At 46.2% G+C, this 18068-nt stretch overlaps 1 protein-coding gene across 1 annotated transcript in view; it reads left to right on the forward strand.

Moving 5' to 3' along the window:
* Positions 1–18068, forward strand: part of LOC126108161 (uncharacterized) — a 123868-nt gene that overhangs the window by 38168 nt on the left and 67632 nt on the right. Inside the window, exon 3 of the mRNA XM_049913404.1 lies at positions 16526–16698. Within this exon, the coding sequence (XP_049769361.1) occupies positions 16526–16698 (173 nt within the window). The remainder of the gene's footprint in view (positions 1–16525; positions 16699–18068) is intronic.

The raw sequence follows: 18068 nt of genomic DNA on the forward strand, positions 1-18068 counted from the left end.
GTAATAAAATGAGCCCTAACATGGAAAGTAAGCGTTTCCGGACACATGTCCACATAACATATTTTGTTTCTCTGTGTGTGAGGAATGTTTCCTGAAAGTTTGGCGTTACCTTTTTGTAACACCCTGTATAGAATGTCTTGCACACACGGTCAAGCACAGATATGTTGTACAAACAGAAGTATTCACTTTTTACATAATGAACAGAAGAGCAGTTTTCATCTGTGAAACAGAGCTAAATCGTCAGTTGCAGAATATCCTCCGGGACCAGGGAAACTGAAAATTCGTCTCTGCGATACAGAAACAATATTACTGTGCTTGAATTTACAGAGAGGACATACAAACCCCAAAGCAGGAAAGAAACGGAAAGAAGATTGACTGAAATGAGACGAGTTTCTGGCCTCAGTGCTGAATACAGAAGCCAGCGCCAAGTGTTCCCCCTGCACAAGCTCTACAACACTCGCACTCGTGACTCCTGCGTGGATGTGAACAAACAGTTCCGCTTGCTGAGTTTATAGAGCTTTCAAACTGCTGCACTGCTGCCTGACCCTTTATAGCCTTTGACGATGTCTCCAACATTTGGAGACGAAACTTTAGGACATATCCCCCCCCCCCCCCAATTTTCTTTCTTTTCAGTCATCAGCCTTCTGATTGCTTTGATGCGGCCCACCACGAATTCCTCTCCTATGCCAACCTCTTCATCTCAGAGTAGCACTTGCAACCTACGTCCTCAACTATTTTCAGGATGTATTCTCCAACCTCTGGCTTCCTCTAAAGTTTTTTTCCTCCATAGCTCCCTCTAGTACCTTGGAAGTCATTCCTTGATATCTTAACAGATGTCTTATCATCGTGATCCTTCCCCTTGCCAGTGTTTTCCACACATTCCTTTCCTCTTCGATTCTGCGCAGAACCTCCACATTCCCTACAAGTCCTCCTAATTTTCAACATTCGTCTGTAGCGCTCCATCTCAAATGCTTCACGCTCTTCTGTTCTGCCGGCCGCGGTGACCGAGCGGTTCTAGGCGCTTCAGTCCGGAACAGCACGACTGCTACAGTCGCGGTTTCGAATCCTGCCTCGGTCGTGGATGTGTGTGATGTCCTTAGGTTAGTTAGGTTTAAGTAATTGTAAGTTCTACAGGACTGATGACCTTAGATGTTAAGTCCCATAGTGCTCAGAGACATTTGAACGATTTGATCTTCTGTTCCGGGTTTCCCACAGTCCATGTTTCACTACCATTCAATGCCCTACTGCAAACGTACTTTCTCAGAAAATTCTTCCTCAAATTAAGGCCTATGTTTGATACTAGTACGCTTCTCTTGGTCAGGAGTGTCCTTTTTGCGAGTGCTAATCTGCTTTTGATGTCCTCCTTGGTCCATCCGTCATTGGTTATTTTGCCGTCAAGGTAGTAGAATTCGTTAAATGAAATGATAATTGAATGGACACCCTAGCCGCAAACAGGCGTTGATGTACTTCATTGGGGACATGTTGAAAATGTGTGCCCCGACCACGACTCGAACCCGGGATCTCCTGCTTATATAGCAGACGCTCTATCCATCTGAGCCACCGAGGGCACAGAGGATAGTGCGCCTGCAGGGACTTATGCCTTGCACACTCCCCGTTCTTTCGGGAACACATACTACCGTCATATATAGTTAAACATGGCTTCCCGGCCATTGACCTTCTTGTGCGAAAGCACACGCTATGCCCGAACTCGTACGGGACTTGGTAGATTAATCTGCCACGAGTAATGAGTATGATGGGCAAACATCTATTAGGCGCACTACGAACATAGTGGTGTGGACATGTTGGGAATGTGGGTCTCACGGGGAGCGTGCAAGGGATAAATCTCTTCAGCCACACTATCCTCTGTGGCCTCGGTGGCTCAGATGGACATAGCGTCTGCCATGTAAGCAGGAGATCCCGGGTTCGAGTCCCGATCAGGGCACACTTTTTCAACATGTCCCCAATGAAGTACATCAGCGCCTGTTTGCAGCTAGGGTGTCCATTTAATTATCATTTCATTTCTAGCAAAGCTGCATGGTCATCTACGGTAACTGTTCTTTCGGGAACAGATACTACAGTCATATACAGAATTCGTTAAGTTCAACTACTTCATGACCATCAATCCTGATATTAAGTTCCTCGCCGTACTCATTTCTGCTACCTCTAATTGCTTTCGTCTTTCTTCGACGTACTCTCAATCCATACTCTTTACTCATTAGACTGTTCATTCCATTCAGCAGATCATGTAATTCTTCTTCACTTTCACTCAGGATAGCAATGTCATCAGCGAATCGTATCACTGATATCCTTTCACCATGAATTTTGATTCCACTCCTGAACCTTTCTTTTATTTCTGTCACTGCTTCTTCGATGTACAGATTGAACAGTAGGGGCGAAAGACTGCATCCCTGTCTTACACATTTTTTTAACCCGAGTACTTCATTCTTATCATTCCATCTAGCTTTCTGTACATATTGTGTATTATCCGTCCCTCCCTACAGCTTACCCCTGTTTGTCTCAGCATGTCCAACGTCTTGCGCCATTTTACATTGCTGAACGCCTTTTCTAGGTCGACAGATCCTACGAACGTCTCTTGATTTTCCTTTACTCTTGCTTCCATCAACAGCAACGTCAGAATTGCCTCTCGGGTGCCTTTACCTTTCCTAAAACGAAACTGATCGTCATCCAACACATCCCCAATTTTATTCTCCATTCTTCTGTATATTATTCATGCCAGCAATTTGGATGCATGAGCTGTTAAGCTGATTGTGCGAGAATTCTCTCACTTGTCAGCTCTTGCAGTCTTAGGAATTGTGTGGATGATATTTTTCCAAAAGTCAGATGGTACATCACCAGACTCACACATTCTAGCTGCCAACTTAAGCAGCCGTTTTGTTGCACTTCCCGTAATGGTTTTAGACTTCCTAATGGAATGTTATCCATCCCTTCTGCCTTATTTCACCTCAAGTCCTCCTAAACTCCTTTAAATCATGATTCTGATACTGGATCCCCTAGCTCTTCTAAATCTACCCTTGTTTCATCTTCTATCACATCAGACAAATCTTGACCGTCATAGAGGCCTTCAATGTACTCCTTTCCATTTAACAGTGGAATTCCTGTTGCACTCTTAATGTTACCACCCTCGCTTTTAATGTCACCCAAGGTTGCTTTGACTTTGCTACATGCTGAGTCAGTCCTTCCGACAATCGTTTCTTTTCGACATTTTTCACATTTTTCATGCAGCCATTTCATCTTAGATACCGTACTCTTATCATTTGTTTCACCCTTTAGTGACTTGTATTTCTGTATTGTCTGAACATTTCTGAACTTCCTTCTTTCATCGATCAACTGAAGTATTTCTTCTGTTACCCATGGCTGTTTTGCAGTTATCCATTTTTGTATCTCCCTGCCGCCGTTGGATAAGCAGCTGCAGCAGCAAGTCGTATACTTCTAGCTCATTCATTTGTTACATACTTTAATTCTTAATTTCTTTGCGTGTTTTTGGTACTTGCATTGTTTAATTCATAAATTTCGGGCGTATTATAGTATTTGAGTTGTAGCATCGCGTTTTAGTACCTGAATAGTGTAAATTCGCGTAGTCGTCTGTCAACTGTTTTTGTTTTGAACGGCCAGTGTCGGTTGGTCAAAGTCAGTGTGCTCCCTGCCGGCGTTGGATAAGCAGCTGCAGCAGCAAGTCGTATACTCCTAGCTCACTCATTTGTTACATAGTTTAATTCTTAATTTGTTTGCGTGTTTTTGGTACTTGCATTGTTTAATTCATAAATTTCGGGCGTATTATAGTATTTGAGTTGTAGCATCGCGTTTTAGTACCTGAATAGTGTAAATTCGCGTAGTCGTCTGTCAACTGTTTTTGTTTTGAACGGCCAGTGTCGGTTGGTCAGTCAGTGTGCTCCCTGCCGCCGTTGGATAAGCAGCTGCAGCAGCAAGTCGTATACTTCTAGCTCATTCATTTGTTACATACTTTAATTCTTAATTTCTTTGCCTGTTTTTGGTACTTGCATTGTTTAATTCATAAATTTCGGGCGTATTATAGTATTTGAGAGTTGTAGCATCACGTTTTAGTACTCGAATAGTGTTAAATCGCGTAGTCTCCTTCCGCCGCCGAGCAGTGTGTCAGCAGTGCACAAGTGGCAGCATTACTGCATTTACTAGGCAATCTTGTATTTTAATAACCGCTTCAATTTTGTGTCGTTTTGTTTGCGCTCTCTGTAGATTAGTTCAGACGTTCTTTGCACAGTTTTTAGCATGGATAGGGACTGCAACTGCTGTGTTCGGATGCAGGCTGAGTTGGCATCCCTTCGCTCCCAGCTTCAGGCAGTGTTGGCTTCGGTCACACAGCTTGAGGCTGTTGCCAATGGGCATCACTGTGGGGGTCCGGATGGGGGTTTGTCGGGGACGGCCAGCTCGTCCCACGCATCCCCCGATCGGACTACGACTGTGGTTGCCCGGGATACTGCCCGCATTGAGGCTGATCCCTCACCTGTGGTAGAGTGGGAGGTCGTCTCAAGGCGTGGCAGGGGGCGAAAGACATTCCGGAGGGCTGAACGGAAGGCCTCTCCAGTTTGTCTGACGAACCGGTTTCAGGCTCTGTCTCAGGCTGATACTGATCTTCAGCCTGACATGGCTGCTTGTCCTGTTCCAGAGGTTGCCCCTCAGTCTGCAAGATCCGGGCAGTCGCAGAGGGTGGGCTTACTGGTAGTTGGGAGCTCCAACGTCAGGCGCGTAATGGGGCCCCTTAGGGATATGGCAGCAAGGGAGGGGAAGAAAACCAAAGTGCACTCCGTGTGCATACCGGGGGGAGTCATTCCAGATGTGGAAAGGGTCCTTCCGGATGCCATGAAGGGTACAGGGTGCACCCATCTGCAGGTGGTCGCTCATGTCGGCACCAATGATGTGTGTCGCTATGGATCGGAGGAAATCCTCTCTGGCTTCCGGCGGCTATCTGATTTGGTGAAGACTGCCAGTCTCGCTAGCGGGATGAAAGCAGAGCTCACCATCTGCAGCATCGTCGACAGGACTGACTGCGGACCTTTGGTACAGAGCCGAGTGGAGGGTCTGAATCAGAGGCTGAGACGGTTCTGCGACCATGTGGGCTGCAGATTCTTCGACTTGCGCCATAGGGTGGTGGGGTTTCGGGTTCCGCTGGATAGGTCAGGAGTCCACTACACGCAACAAGCGGCTACACGGGTAGCAGGGGTTGTGTGGCGTGGGCTGGGCGGTTTTTTAGGTTAGATGGCCTCGGGCAAGTGCAGAAAGGGCAACAGCCTCAACGGGTGCGGGGCAAAGTCAGGACAAGCGGGGACCAAGCAGCAATCGGTATTGTAATTGTAAACTGTCGAAGCTGCGTTGGTAAAGTACCGGAACTTCAAGCGCTGATAGAAAGCACCGAAGCTGAAATCGTTATAGGTACAGAAAGCTGGCTGAAGCCAGAGATAAATTCTGCCGAAATTTTTACAAAGGCACAGACGGTGTTTAGAAAGGATAGATTGCATGCAACCGGTGGTGGAGTGTTCGTCGCTGTTAGTAGTAGTTTATCCTGTAGTAAAGTAGAAGTGGATAGTTCCTGTGAATTATTATGGGTGGAGGTTACACTCAACAACCGAGCAAGGTTAATAATTGGCTCCTTTTACCGACCCCCCGACTCAGCAGCATTAGTGGCAGAACAACTGAGAGAAAATTTGGAATACATTTCACATAAATTTTCTCAGCATGTTATGGTCTTAGGTGGAGATTTCAATTTACCAGATATAGACTGGGACACTCAGATGTTTAGGACGGGTGGTAGGGACAGAGCATCGAGTGACATTATACTGAGTGCACTATCCGAAAATTACCTCGAGCAATTAAACAGAGAACCGACTCGTGGAGATAACATCTTGGACCTACTGATAACAAACAGACCCGAACTTTTCGACTCTGTAAGTGCAGAACAGGGAATCAGTGATCATAAGGCCGTTGCAGCATCCCTGAATATGGAAGTTAATAGGAATATAAAAAAAGGGAGGAAGGTTTATCTGTTTAGCAAGAGTAATAGAAGGCAGATTTCAGACTACCTAACAGATCAAAACGAAAATTTCTGTTCCGACACTGACAATGTTGAGTGTTTATGGAAAAAGTTCAAGGCAACCGTTAAATGCGTTTTAGACAGGTACGTGCCGAGCAAAACTGTGAGGGACGGGAAAAACCCACCGTGGTACAACAACAAAGTTAGGAAACTACTGCGAAAGCAAAGAGAGCTTCACTCCAAGTTTAAACGCAGCCAAAACCTCTCAGACAAACAGAAGCTAAACGATGTCAAAGTTAGCGTAAGGAGGGCTATGCGTGAAGCGTTCAGTGAATTCGAAAGTAAAATACTAGGTACCGACTTGACAGAAAATCCTAGGAAGTTCTGGTCTTACGTTAAATCAGTAAGTGGCTCGAAACATCATGTCCAGACACTCTGGGATGATGATGGCATTGAAACAGAGGATGACAAGCGTAAAGCTGAAATACTAAACACCTTTTTCCAAAGCTGTTTCACAGAGGAAGACCGCACTGCAGTTCCTTCTCTAAATCCTCGCACCAACGAAAAAATGGCTGACATTGAAATAAGTGTCCAAGGAATAGAAAAGCAACTGGAATCACTCAACAGAGGAAAGTCCACTGGACCTGACGGGATACCAATTCGATTCTACACAGAGTACGCGAAAGAACTTGCCCCCCTTCTAACAGCCGTGTACCGCAAGTCTCTAGAGGAACAGAAGGTTCCAAATGATTGGAAAAGAGCACAGGTAGTCCCAGTCTTCAAGAAGGGTCGTCGAGCAGATGCGCAAAACTATAGACCTATCTCTCTGACGTCGATCTGTTGTAGAATTTTAGAACATGTCTTTTGCTCGAGTATCATGTCGTTTTTGGAAACTCAGAATCTACTATGTAGGAATCAACATGGATTCCGGAAACAGCGATCGTGTGAAACCCAACTCGCATTATTTGTTCATGAAACCCAGAAAATATTAGATACAGGCTCCCAGGTAGATGCCATTTTCCTTGACTTCCGGAAGGCGTTCGATACAGTTCCGCACTGTCGTCTGATAAACAAAGTAAGAGCCTACGGAATATCAGACCAGCTGTGTGGCTGGATTGAAGAGTTTTTAGCAAACAGAACACAGCATGTTGTTCTCAATGGAGAGACATCTACAGACGTTAAAGTAACCTCTGGCGTGCCACAGGGGAGTGTTATGGGACCATTGCTTTTCACAATATATATAAATGACCTAGTAGATAGTGTCGGAAGTTCCACGCGGCTTTTCGCGGATGATGCTGTAGTATACAGAGAAGTTGCAGCATTAGAAAATTGTAGCGAAATGCAGGAAGATCTGCAGCGGATAGGCACTTGGTGCAGGGAGTGGCAACTGACCCTTAACATAGACAAATGTAATGTATTGCGAATACATAGAAAGAAGGATCCTTTATTGTATGATTATATGATAGCGGAACAAACACTGGTAGCAGTTACTTCTGTAAAATATCTGGGAGTATGCGTGCGGAACGATTTGAAGTGGAATGATCATATAAAATTAATTGTTGGTAAGGCGGGTACCAGGTTGAGATTCATTGGGAGAGTCCTTAGAAAATGTAGTCCATCAACAAAGGAGGTGGCTTACAAAACACTCGTTCGACCTATACTTGAGTATTGCTCATCAGTGTGGGATCCGTACCAGATCGGGTTGACGGAGGAGATAGAGAAGATCCAAAGAAGAGCGGCGCGTTTCGTCACAGGGTTATTTGGTAACCGTGATAGCGTTACGGAGATGTTTTACAAACTCAAGTGGCAGACTCTGCAAGAGAGGCGCTCTGCATCGCGGTGTAGCTTGCTCGCCAGGTTTCGAGAGGGTGCGTTTCTGGATGAGGTATCGAATATATTGCTTCCCCCTACTTATACCTCCCGAGGAGATCACGAATGTAAAATTAGAGAGATTAGAGCGCGCACAGAGGCTTTCAGACAGTCGTTCTTCCCGCGAACCATACGCGAGTGGAACAGGAAAGGGAGATAATGACAGTGGCACGTAAAGTGCCCTCCGCCACACACCGTTGGGTGGCTTGCGGAGTATAAATGTAGATGTAGATGTAGATGTAGATCTCTGTTTTTCTTTCCAACTTTTCAGACATGTCTATTCCTCTTCAACTGTACTATGTACTGAGTTATTCCTTACTGTTGTATCCATAGACTTACAGATCTTCAAACCTATCTCATCATTCCTTACTACTTCTATACCCCACATCCATGTGTATTGATTCTTCCTGACTGATCTCTTAAACTTCAGCCTACTCTTCATCAATGCTACATTGTGATCTGAGTCTACATCTACTCCTGGGTATGCCTTACAATCCACTATCTGATTTCGGAATCTCTGTCTGAGCATGATGTAATCTAACTATAATCTTCCCGTATCTCCCGGCCTTTTCCAAGTATACATCCTCGTCTTGTGATTCTTGAACAGGGTATTCGCTATTACTAGCTGAAACTTGTTACAGAATTCAATTAGTCTTTCTGTTCTCTCATTCCTTGGCCCAAGCCTATACTCTCCTGAACCATTTCTTCCACTTCTTCCTCTACAAATGCAATCTCTTCTCGCATGGTTATTAGATTTTCATCGCCCTTTATGTACTCTATAAACCTTTCAGTATCCTCATATACTTCCTCTATCTCTTCAGCTTGCGACTGTCGATGTCGGCGTTGGTTTGCTATCGATTCTGATAAGAACAATGGCGCCATTGAACAGTTCGCAGTAACACACTCTCTGCCCTACTTCACTGCTCATAATGAATCCTACTCCTGTTATACCATTTTCTGCTGGTGTTGAAATTACCGTATACTCATCTGAGCAGAAATCCTTGTCTTCTTTCCATTTCACTTCACTGACCCCTAGTATATCTAGACTGCGTCTTTACATTTCTATTTTCAGATTTTCTAGCCTCTCTACCACATTCAAGCTTCTGACATTCCACACCCTGACTGGTAGAACGTTATCCGTACGTTGTTTATTGAGTCTCCCCCTTGGCAGTCCCTACCCAGATATCCGAATGGGGGACTATTCCGGAATCTTTTGCCAATGGAGAAATCATCATGACACTTCTTCAGTTACAGGCCACATGTCTTGTGGATACACATTACGTGCCTTTAATGCAGTCGTTTCCATTGTCTTCTGCATCCTCATGCAGTTGATCGTTGCTGATTCTTCCGCCTTTTAGGGGCAGTTTCGTCCCCTAGGAGAAGAGAGTGCCCTGAACCTCTGTCCACTCCTCCGCCATCTTTGACAAGTTCTTTGGCAGAACGAGGGTGACTTCTTATGCCAGAAATCTTCGGCCACCAATTCTGATCATGAAGAAAATTTAAACGGTGGTGGGTTTGAACCTGATCCGCTTTTGGCACCAAATGAAGGGAGTTGGGGTTTTCTGGCACTAGATATGCAGCATCAGTCACAGAGGGGAGCAAAGACCATTATTTTGTCAGGGATGGCGGGAGGGAAAACGACACTTTGCGGTTGGTGGAGTGGTTTCTTCAAATGGTTCAAATGGCTCTGAGCACTATGGGACTTAACATTTGAGGTCATCAGTCCCCTAGAACGTAGAACTACTTAAACCTAACTAACCTAAGGACATCACACACATCCATGCCCGAAGCAGGATTCGAACCTGCGACCGTAGCAGTCGCGCGGTTCCAGACTGAAGCGCCTAGAACCGCTCGGCTACACCAGCAGGCTAGGGTTTGTTCCTTTGGCTCAGTGAATGAAGTTTGAGTGATACATTGGTGGTTCCACTATCAGTTATTTATTGACACATAAGAGCCTTTAAACAAACAGAGTAATACATTGCGTTTTAACTCACTGAATTCCTCGTGGCAGCGGTGTGGCGCGTAGTCGAAGCGTGCAGATTTCTGTGACAGCTGATGCGGCGATAGCTCGTGTTGCAGCGGAGCGCCAGACTGCGTATTCTTCCATTCAGTGCCGTACTCCTGAGGCACTGCGATGGCGGCGATGTCTTCTCCTTGTGAATTCGCCCTTTCCGTTGCTGACACGCGTGGTGCGAGGTGCCCTTGCGGGAATCGAACCAGCGACCCTCAGTTCCGGCGTCTTCTGGCGGAGTTCATTAACATCTAGGCTCAGAGGCGCCCATTTGGTGAGGTCGCAGTCCCTTCGTTCTCAGCAGCCACCTGCCTAAGTACCACACGAACTTCTTTCTAGTGACATCTAGGATGGCATCTTCTGCATTGAGCCATTGGCGCGGTACTGACATCTCCTTCTATCGAGCAGTGTAGTGGCTAAGACGTTGCAGCGAAGTATGATGTCCGCTGACTAACTATCAGTCCATCTGTGCAGGTGACGTTTGTATGTCTCTTGTTTCTCCGCTCGAAGGAGCCTGTCACGCCCGTTTGCCGGAGGTACTTCTTGAGTGTTTTCGCCAATCTCTAGGGTGGCAACTGATTCTTCGGTCGTTGATCTATGCTTCTCACACTGGGTAGAAATATTACCAATGTGAACACATGCGCCGCGTACCCTTGCTGGCGTGGTTGGGCATTGCCCTGTCGTCCTCTCCTGGTCGCCACATACGTCACGCATATGAATTCAGTGTGCTGATAGTTCCTGGAGCAGTCGCTGCTGATGTGCAAACTGCGCTGGTCGTCGTTCTCCTTGGAAGCCCATATGCTCGGTCGTTGATGTGTCGAAGTCTGCTGCGCAAACTCCACTGGTCATCGGCCTCCTTGTTCAGCTATATTGTGTATTATGTGTTGAAAGTGGGGACCTAGAAACGACGGAGAGGGTTCGTAGCCCTGAGTGGTTCACAACCCCACAACAGGCCACAGCAGTCCACCCACCCCACCGCCGCCCCACACCGAACCCAGGGTTATTGTGCGGTTCAGCCCCCAGTGGACCCCCTTTTGTGTTAGCAGAAGAGCCAAACCATGTTACGAGTGGAGACCGAAATGCATGCGTTTTAGGTCACGCAGGCTGGCGTGAGGAGGGAAGGACTATACTGACGTGAGGTCTGGGACATGACAAGGAATGAGAATTCAGAAAGTGGACATAATTAGTTTGATACTTAACTTTAATCCATTAATGATGAACGTCGCTCTTGACAGTACATGATTCGCAATATTATCTGTTCAGAATACATTCTTGAAGATAGTAACTATAGCAACTGATAATGGCGCCTTGCTAGGTCGTAGCAAATGACGTAGCTGAAGGCTATGCTAAACTGTCGTCTCTGCAAATGAGAGCGTATGTAGTCAGTGAACCATCGCTAGCAAAGTCGGCTGTACAAGTGGGGCGAGTGCTAGGAAGTCTCTCTAGACCTGCCGTGTGGCGGCGCTCGGTCTGCAATCACTGATAGTGGCGACACGCGGGTCCCACGTATACTAACGGACCGCGGCTACCACCTAGCAAGCGTGGTGTCTGGCAGTGACACCACACCCCCAGGGAACGTCTCACACCCGACGAGTGAAACCCCAAATGTTGGTGGTAGAGGAAGTCTATGCATACGTGGAGACAGTGTTTACGCAGCCCACATTAACTGAGGCGGAGTAAGGGGAACCAGCCCGCATTCGCAGAGGTAAATCGCCTTAAAAACCATTCCAGGCTGGTCAGCACGCCGGACCTCGACAGTAACCCGCCGGGTGGATTCGCGCCGGGGACCGGCACGCCTCGCCCTCGGGAAGCGGCGCGGCTAGCCGGGTGGGCGCTCTTTCCACTGCTGCCGCTTCCGTATATTGTGCCTTAAGGGGGGCAGGACGTCAAACGGACCGACTTGGAGCAGGAGAGGCACCACAGGAAATTTTAATTTCCACTGTCCATACTTTTACAAGTAAATTCATAAAACTTTGTCAGCATGACCAGGAAGGATTCACGATTCACACTCTTAGCAGTGGAACTTCGAAAATAATAACCAAATAATTTTTTTACGTATGAAGTTTCATCATTTTTTTCACTTCTTAATGGCAGCATTTGTTGCTATAGGTACACTTTTCTTCATAAGTAAGAGAAATCCTTCGATGATTTTGCACAGCATACAAACCATACTTAAAGGTGTATGAAACTCCAGAATTTTCCAAGTCTATTAAAAACTGTGGTAAAAATTGAGGTAAATAACTATAAAATTTGTGTTTTTCTAATCATGAAGTTTAAAATGTAACAGCTCATTCGCTTCTTCGTAAATTAAATAAATTCTAGAGTTTCATACACCTGTAAGTATGGTATGTATGCTGTGCAAAATTCATAGAAGAATCTCTCTAACTTATCAAGAAAAGTGAACCTATAGCAACAAATGCTGCCAGTAGTAAGTGAGAAAAATGATCAAATTCCACACGTAGAAAAATTTATTTTCTTATGTTTCCAACTTCCACTGCAATTAGTGTGAATCCTGAATCCTTCCGGGTTATGCTGACAAAGTTTTATGAGTTTATTTGTAAAAGTATGGACACTGGTTACTAGAATGTCCTGTGACGCCTCTTCTGCTCCAAGTCGGCCCGTTTGACGTCCTACCCCCCTTAACGTATCAAAGTCTCTAAAATGTTCACTTAACCTGTAATAAGTTTTTACGCATTTTACTGCCGGATCCCTGCTTTGAAGAACCATAAATAACATATAATTATTATACACAACCATTTATAACAAGTAATTATAATACATAATTATTATAAACCCTAAAATGGGGCCATGTTGTTAATAGCATTGCCACAACAGCATCCACTCAGTGGTTCCCTGTTCTATCCAGTTTTGTCCCTACTAATCTCGCAATGAGAGATGGCAAGGTACTAATTCTTAAGACAGTTTCCAGAATGAGATTTTCACTCTGCAGCGGAGTGTGCGCTGATATAGACACTGAAACATTCCCCAGGCTGTGGCTAAGCCATGTCTCCGCTATATCCTTTCTTTCAGGAGTGCTAGTTCTGCAAGGTTCGCAGGAGAGCTTCTGTAAAGTTTGGAAGGTAGGAGACGAGGTACTGGCAGAAGTAAAGCTGTGAGTACCGGGCGTGAGTCGTGCTTCGGTAGCTCAGATGGTAGAGCACTTGCCCGCGAAAGGCAAAGGTCCCGAGTTCGAGTCTCGGTCGGGCACACAGTTTTAATCTGCCAGGAAGTTTCTTAAGACAGTGTCCAACAAGAATTGAGTCCTAAATAGCTTGTTACAGAGTAGACCAACTGAGTATCATTGCACAGTATGATCTTCCTCGTCACGAAAGCTCAAGATCCAACCTCACCCAAATGGCACAAAGGAGACATGGCTACGTCTTGAAAAAGTGGGTTTGGTGGAAGCTCTGCCTGTGACTATGGTGCCGAGGAGCAGACGGTGAGACATGTTGTGGGGCAGCGCCCACTCCACGTTTTCGAAAGTGGTCTGCCGTGCTGGTCTAGTCATAGTTCTGGCTGATGGTTGTACAGGGTGTCCAGAAAAGGACTCTCTGATTTCAAAATTAAATATCTCCAAAACAAAGGTCGATAGAGGAATGCAGTAAACGGTATGTTTATTGTAAAAGCTGTAAGAAGTTTATACAGCAGTTTGAAATAATAGTTACAAAAGCTGCTAACAGATGGCGCTGTAATCGCCATACGTAATGCCTAGTATAAATAGTGATCCGAAGCCCAGAGCGATCAGTTCCACTATTGAAACGTGAAGGGAGGTTAGCGTACCAAAGTAAGAGATTAAAACCGTGTACTCCATTGAACAACGCGTTTTTCTGGTGCTAGAGTACCACAGGTTAGAAGAGAGTCCTACGGCAACAAGGCGAAGTTTTCAAGCACGATTTTATATTCCAAAAGGACCCGATGCGAAAACCATTCGTACGCTCTTCGCAAAATTTCAACGGACAGGCAGCGTAACTGATGATCTAGTGGGGCATGTTGGCCGCAAGCAAACCGCAGTTACGCCTGAAAATATCTCCACAGTTTCTGGAATTATTCAGCGAAATCCAATGTCATCCGTCCGTAGAATTGCATCTGAGACTGGTTTGAAGCGTTCCGGCACGCAGAAAATACTGAGAAAGAGCCTACACGTGTTTCCATTCAAAATTAAAACGCACCAGGCCATACCCGTACGAGCTGTGCAACAAAGGGTTGCCTTTGCTAATCAGATGCTCACAATGACTGATAGTGAAGGATTTGATGTTGGCTGCATCTGATTCACAGATTAAGCACACTTCCACCTGAATGGATACGTGAATAAGCAGAACTGGCGATTTTGGGGTTCCGAAAAGCCATATTGGTGTGAAGCGAAACCACTGTATTCTCCTAAAGTTACTGTGTGGGCTGCAGTATGCAGCAGAGGCATTATTGGCCCTTTCTTCATTCGAGAAACGGTCACTGGTGCACGTTACGTTGCAATTTTGGAACAATTTGTCGCCACACAGCAAGCGTTAGAGGATCGACCAGGTACTTAATGGTTTATGCAAGATGGAGCCCGACCACATCGGACCAAGCAAGTGTTTCGCTTTCTTGAGGAATACTTCGGGAATCGAGTCATTGCTCTGGAATATCCCAAATTTACTGGTGCAGGCGTGGATGGACCTCCATATTCGCCGGATTTGACTCCCTGTGACTTTTTTTTGTGGGGCACAGTGAAAGACACGGTCTACCCGAAGCATCCCGCCACGCTGGACGAGCTCGAATCGGCGATCTCTGTGGCATGTGAATCCATTTCGGATGAGACACTACGAAACGTGATGGCGAATTTCATTCTTCGTTTCGCCACCTCTGTAGTGCCAATGGTAAACATTTTGAAAACATTGCGATGTGATTGTTTGCAAAGATTGTTTTCATACGATTATTTCACTTATGTATGCTGATATGAGCTGTACAGCGTACAGCGCCATCTTTTGGCAGATTTTGTAACTATTATTTCAAACTGCTGTACAAACTTCTTACAGCCTTCGCAATAAACATACCGTTTACTGCATTCCTCTATCTATCTTTGTTTTCGAGATATTTAATTTTGAAATCAGGGAGCCCTTTTCTGGACACCCTGTATGTGAATTCTTGTACACTCCTGGAAATTGAAATAAGAACACCGTGAATTCATTGTCCCAGGAAGGGGAAACTTTATTGACACATTCCTGGGGTCAGATACATCACATGATCACACTGACAGAACCACAGGCACATAGACACAGGCAACAGAGCATGCACAATGTCGGCACTAGTACAGTGTATATCCACCTTTCGCAGCAATGCAGGCTGCTATTCTCCCATGCAGACGATTGTAGAGATGCTGGATGTAGTCCCGTGGAACGGCTTGCCATGCCATTTCCACCTGGCGCCTCAGTTGGACCAGCGTTCGTGCTGGACGTGCAGACCGCGTGAGACGACGCTTCATCCAGTCCCAAACATGCTCAATGGGGGACAGATCCGGAGATCTTGCTGGCCAGGGTAGTTGACTTACACCTTCTAGAGCACGTTGGGTGGCACGGGATACATGCGGACGTGCATTGTCCTGTTGGAACAGCAAGTTCCCTTGCCGGTCTAGGAATGGTAGAACGATGGGTTCGATGACGGTTTGGATGTACCGTGCACTATTCAGTGTCCCCTCGACGATCACCAGTGGTGTACGGCCAGTGTAGGAGATCGCTCCCCACACCATGATGCCGGGTGTCGGCCCTGTGTGCCTCGGTCGTATGCAGTCCTGATTGTGGCGCTCACCTGCACGGAGCCAAACACGCATACGACCATCATTGGCACCAAGACAGAAGCGACTCTCATCGCTGAAGACGACACGTCTTCATTCGTCCCTCCATTCACGCCTGTCGCGACACCACTGGAGGCGGGCTGCACGATGTTGGGGCGTGAGCGGAAGACGGCCTAACGGTGTGCGGGACCGTAGCCCAGCTTCATGGAGACTGTTGCGAATGGTCCTCGCCGATACCCCAGGAGCAACAGTGTCCCTAATTTGCTGGGAAGTGGCGGTGCGGTCCCCTACGGCACTGCGTAGGATCCTACGGTCTTGGCGTGCATCCGTGCGTCGCTGCGGTCCGGTCCCAGGTCGACGGGCACGTGCACCTTCCGCCGACCACTGGCGGCAACATCGATGTACTGTGGAGACCTCACGCCCCACGTGTTGAGCAATTCGGCGGTACGTCCACCCGGCCTCCCGCATGCCCACTGTACGCCCTCGCTCAAAGTCCGTCAACTGCAGATACGGTTCACGTCCACGCTGTCGCGGCATGGTACCAGTGTTAAAGACTGCGATGGAGCTCCGTATGCCACGGCAAACTGGCTGACACTGACGGCGGCGGTGCGCAAATGCTGCGCAGCTAGCGCCATTCGACGGCCAACACCGCGGTTCCTGGTGTGTCCGCTGTGCCGTGCGTGTGATCATTGCTTGTACAGCGGTCTCGCAGTGTCCGGAGCAAGTATGGTGGGTCTGACACACCGGTGTCAATGTGTTCTTTCTTCCATTTCCAGGAGTGTATTCTACAAAATACGGTTAAGTTTCAGAATATCGTCTATTGCATCAGCTGACTCCATTTTATTTTTGAAAGGTCGGGCGACATGGAATGGAACACGACGACGCTGCAGGCAGACGACCTGAGGCGCCGCGCCCTGTCCCAGACGTGGCACGCTGTCCGGCGCGTCACCAGAGCCATGGTCGGCAGGAAAAGCTGCGAGATCAACTACGGACCTACTTACGAGTGGAAGGACTTGAACAAAACTGGTGAGTATCATATTTGGAAGTACGTTATTGTTAAATAACGCGCAATGTGCTCTTTAAGGTATTCTACAAAAAATTTCATCTAAGTTAATGAACGAATGAAGATGGAGTTCCTCCAGATTGAAAACCCTGTCCATACTAAAGTACATAAAAACAAAAACATTAGAACTAAATAATAACGACACTGGAGAGAAGAAGTAGTTATCAACTAACAAACTATTGCAGATCACCAACATGGTCTCATATAAAAAAAAAACACACTTGCAAGATGTCAGACCCAGCTGTCGATCTTGCGCGGAGATTTGGGCCATAATTCTGGCACTATGCAGCTATGACCATCTGAACATGGGGATTTGGACCATAATCATGACAATACACAGTTATGACCTTCTGAACACAGAGGTTTGGTCCATAATTCTGACAATACGCACTTACGTCCTTCTGAACACGGAGATTTGGGCCATAAATCTTACTATACACAGTTATGACCTTCTGAACACAGAGGTATTGTCCATAATTCTGACAATACGCACTTATTTCCTTGTAGATTTGGGCCATGATTCCTACCATACACAGTTATGAAATCCTGAACACGGAGATTTGGGCCATAATTCTGACAATACGCAGTTATGATCTTCTGATCATGGAGATTAGGGCCATAACTCAGACAATAGGCAGTTCCTTCAAACACAGAGATTTGGTCCATAATTCTGACACTACATAGTTATCACCTTATGAACACAGAGATTTGGGCCACAGTTCTGATACTACAGAGTTATGACCCTCTGAACAAGAAGATTTGGGCCGTAATTCTGACAATACACACTTATGTCCCTCTGAACAAGGAGATTTCGGCCATAATTCTGGCACTTCGCAGTTATGACCTTCTGAACACGGAGATTTGGGCCATAATTCCTACCATACATAGTTATGAAATCCTGAACACGGAGATTCTGTGACTTCTGACACTATGCTGTTATGACCTGAATACGGAGATTTGGGCCATAATTCTGACAACACGCGGTTATGACCTTCTGAACACAGAGATTTTGGCCATAATTCTGACACTACACAGTTATGTCCTTCTGAACATGGAGATTTGGGCCATAATTCTGACAATATGCAATTTTGACGTTCTGAGCATGGAGATTTGGCACACTATAAGCAGTTATGACCTTCTCAATACGGAGATTTGGGCCATAATTCTTACCATACACAGTTATGAAATCCTGATACGGAGATTTGGGCCATAATTCTGACAATACCCAGTTATGATCTTCTGAACACAGAGGTTTGGGCCGTAATGCTGACAGTACGCAGTGATGACCTTCTGAACACGGAGATTTCGGCCATAATTCTGACACCACGCAGTT

The sequence above is a fragment of the Schistocerca cancellata genome, chromosome 11 (assembly GCF_023864275.1).
Source record: "Schistocerca cancellata isolate TAMUIC-IGC-003103 chromosome 11, iqSchCanc2.1, whole genome shotgun sequence".
Taxonomy (NCBI): Eukaryota; Metazoa; Arthropoda; class Insecta; order Orthoptera; family Acrididae; genus Schistocerca; species Schistocerca cancellata.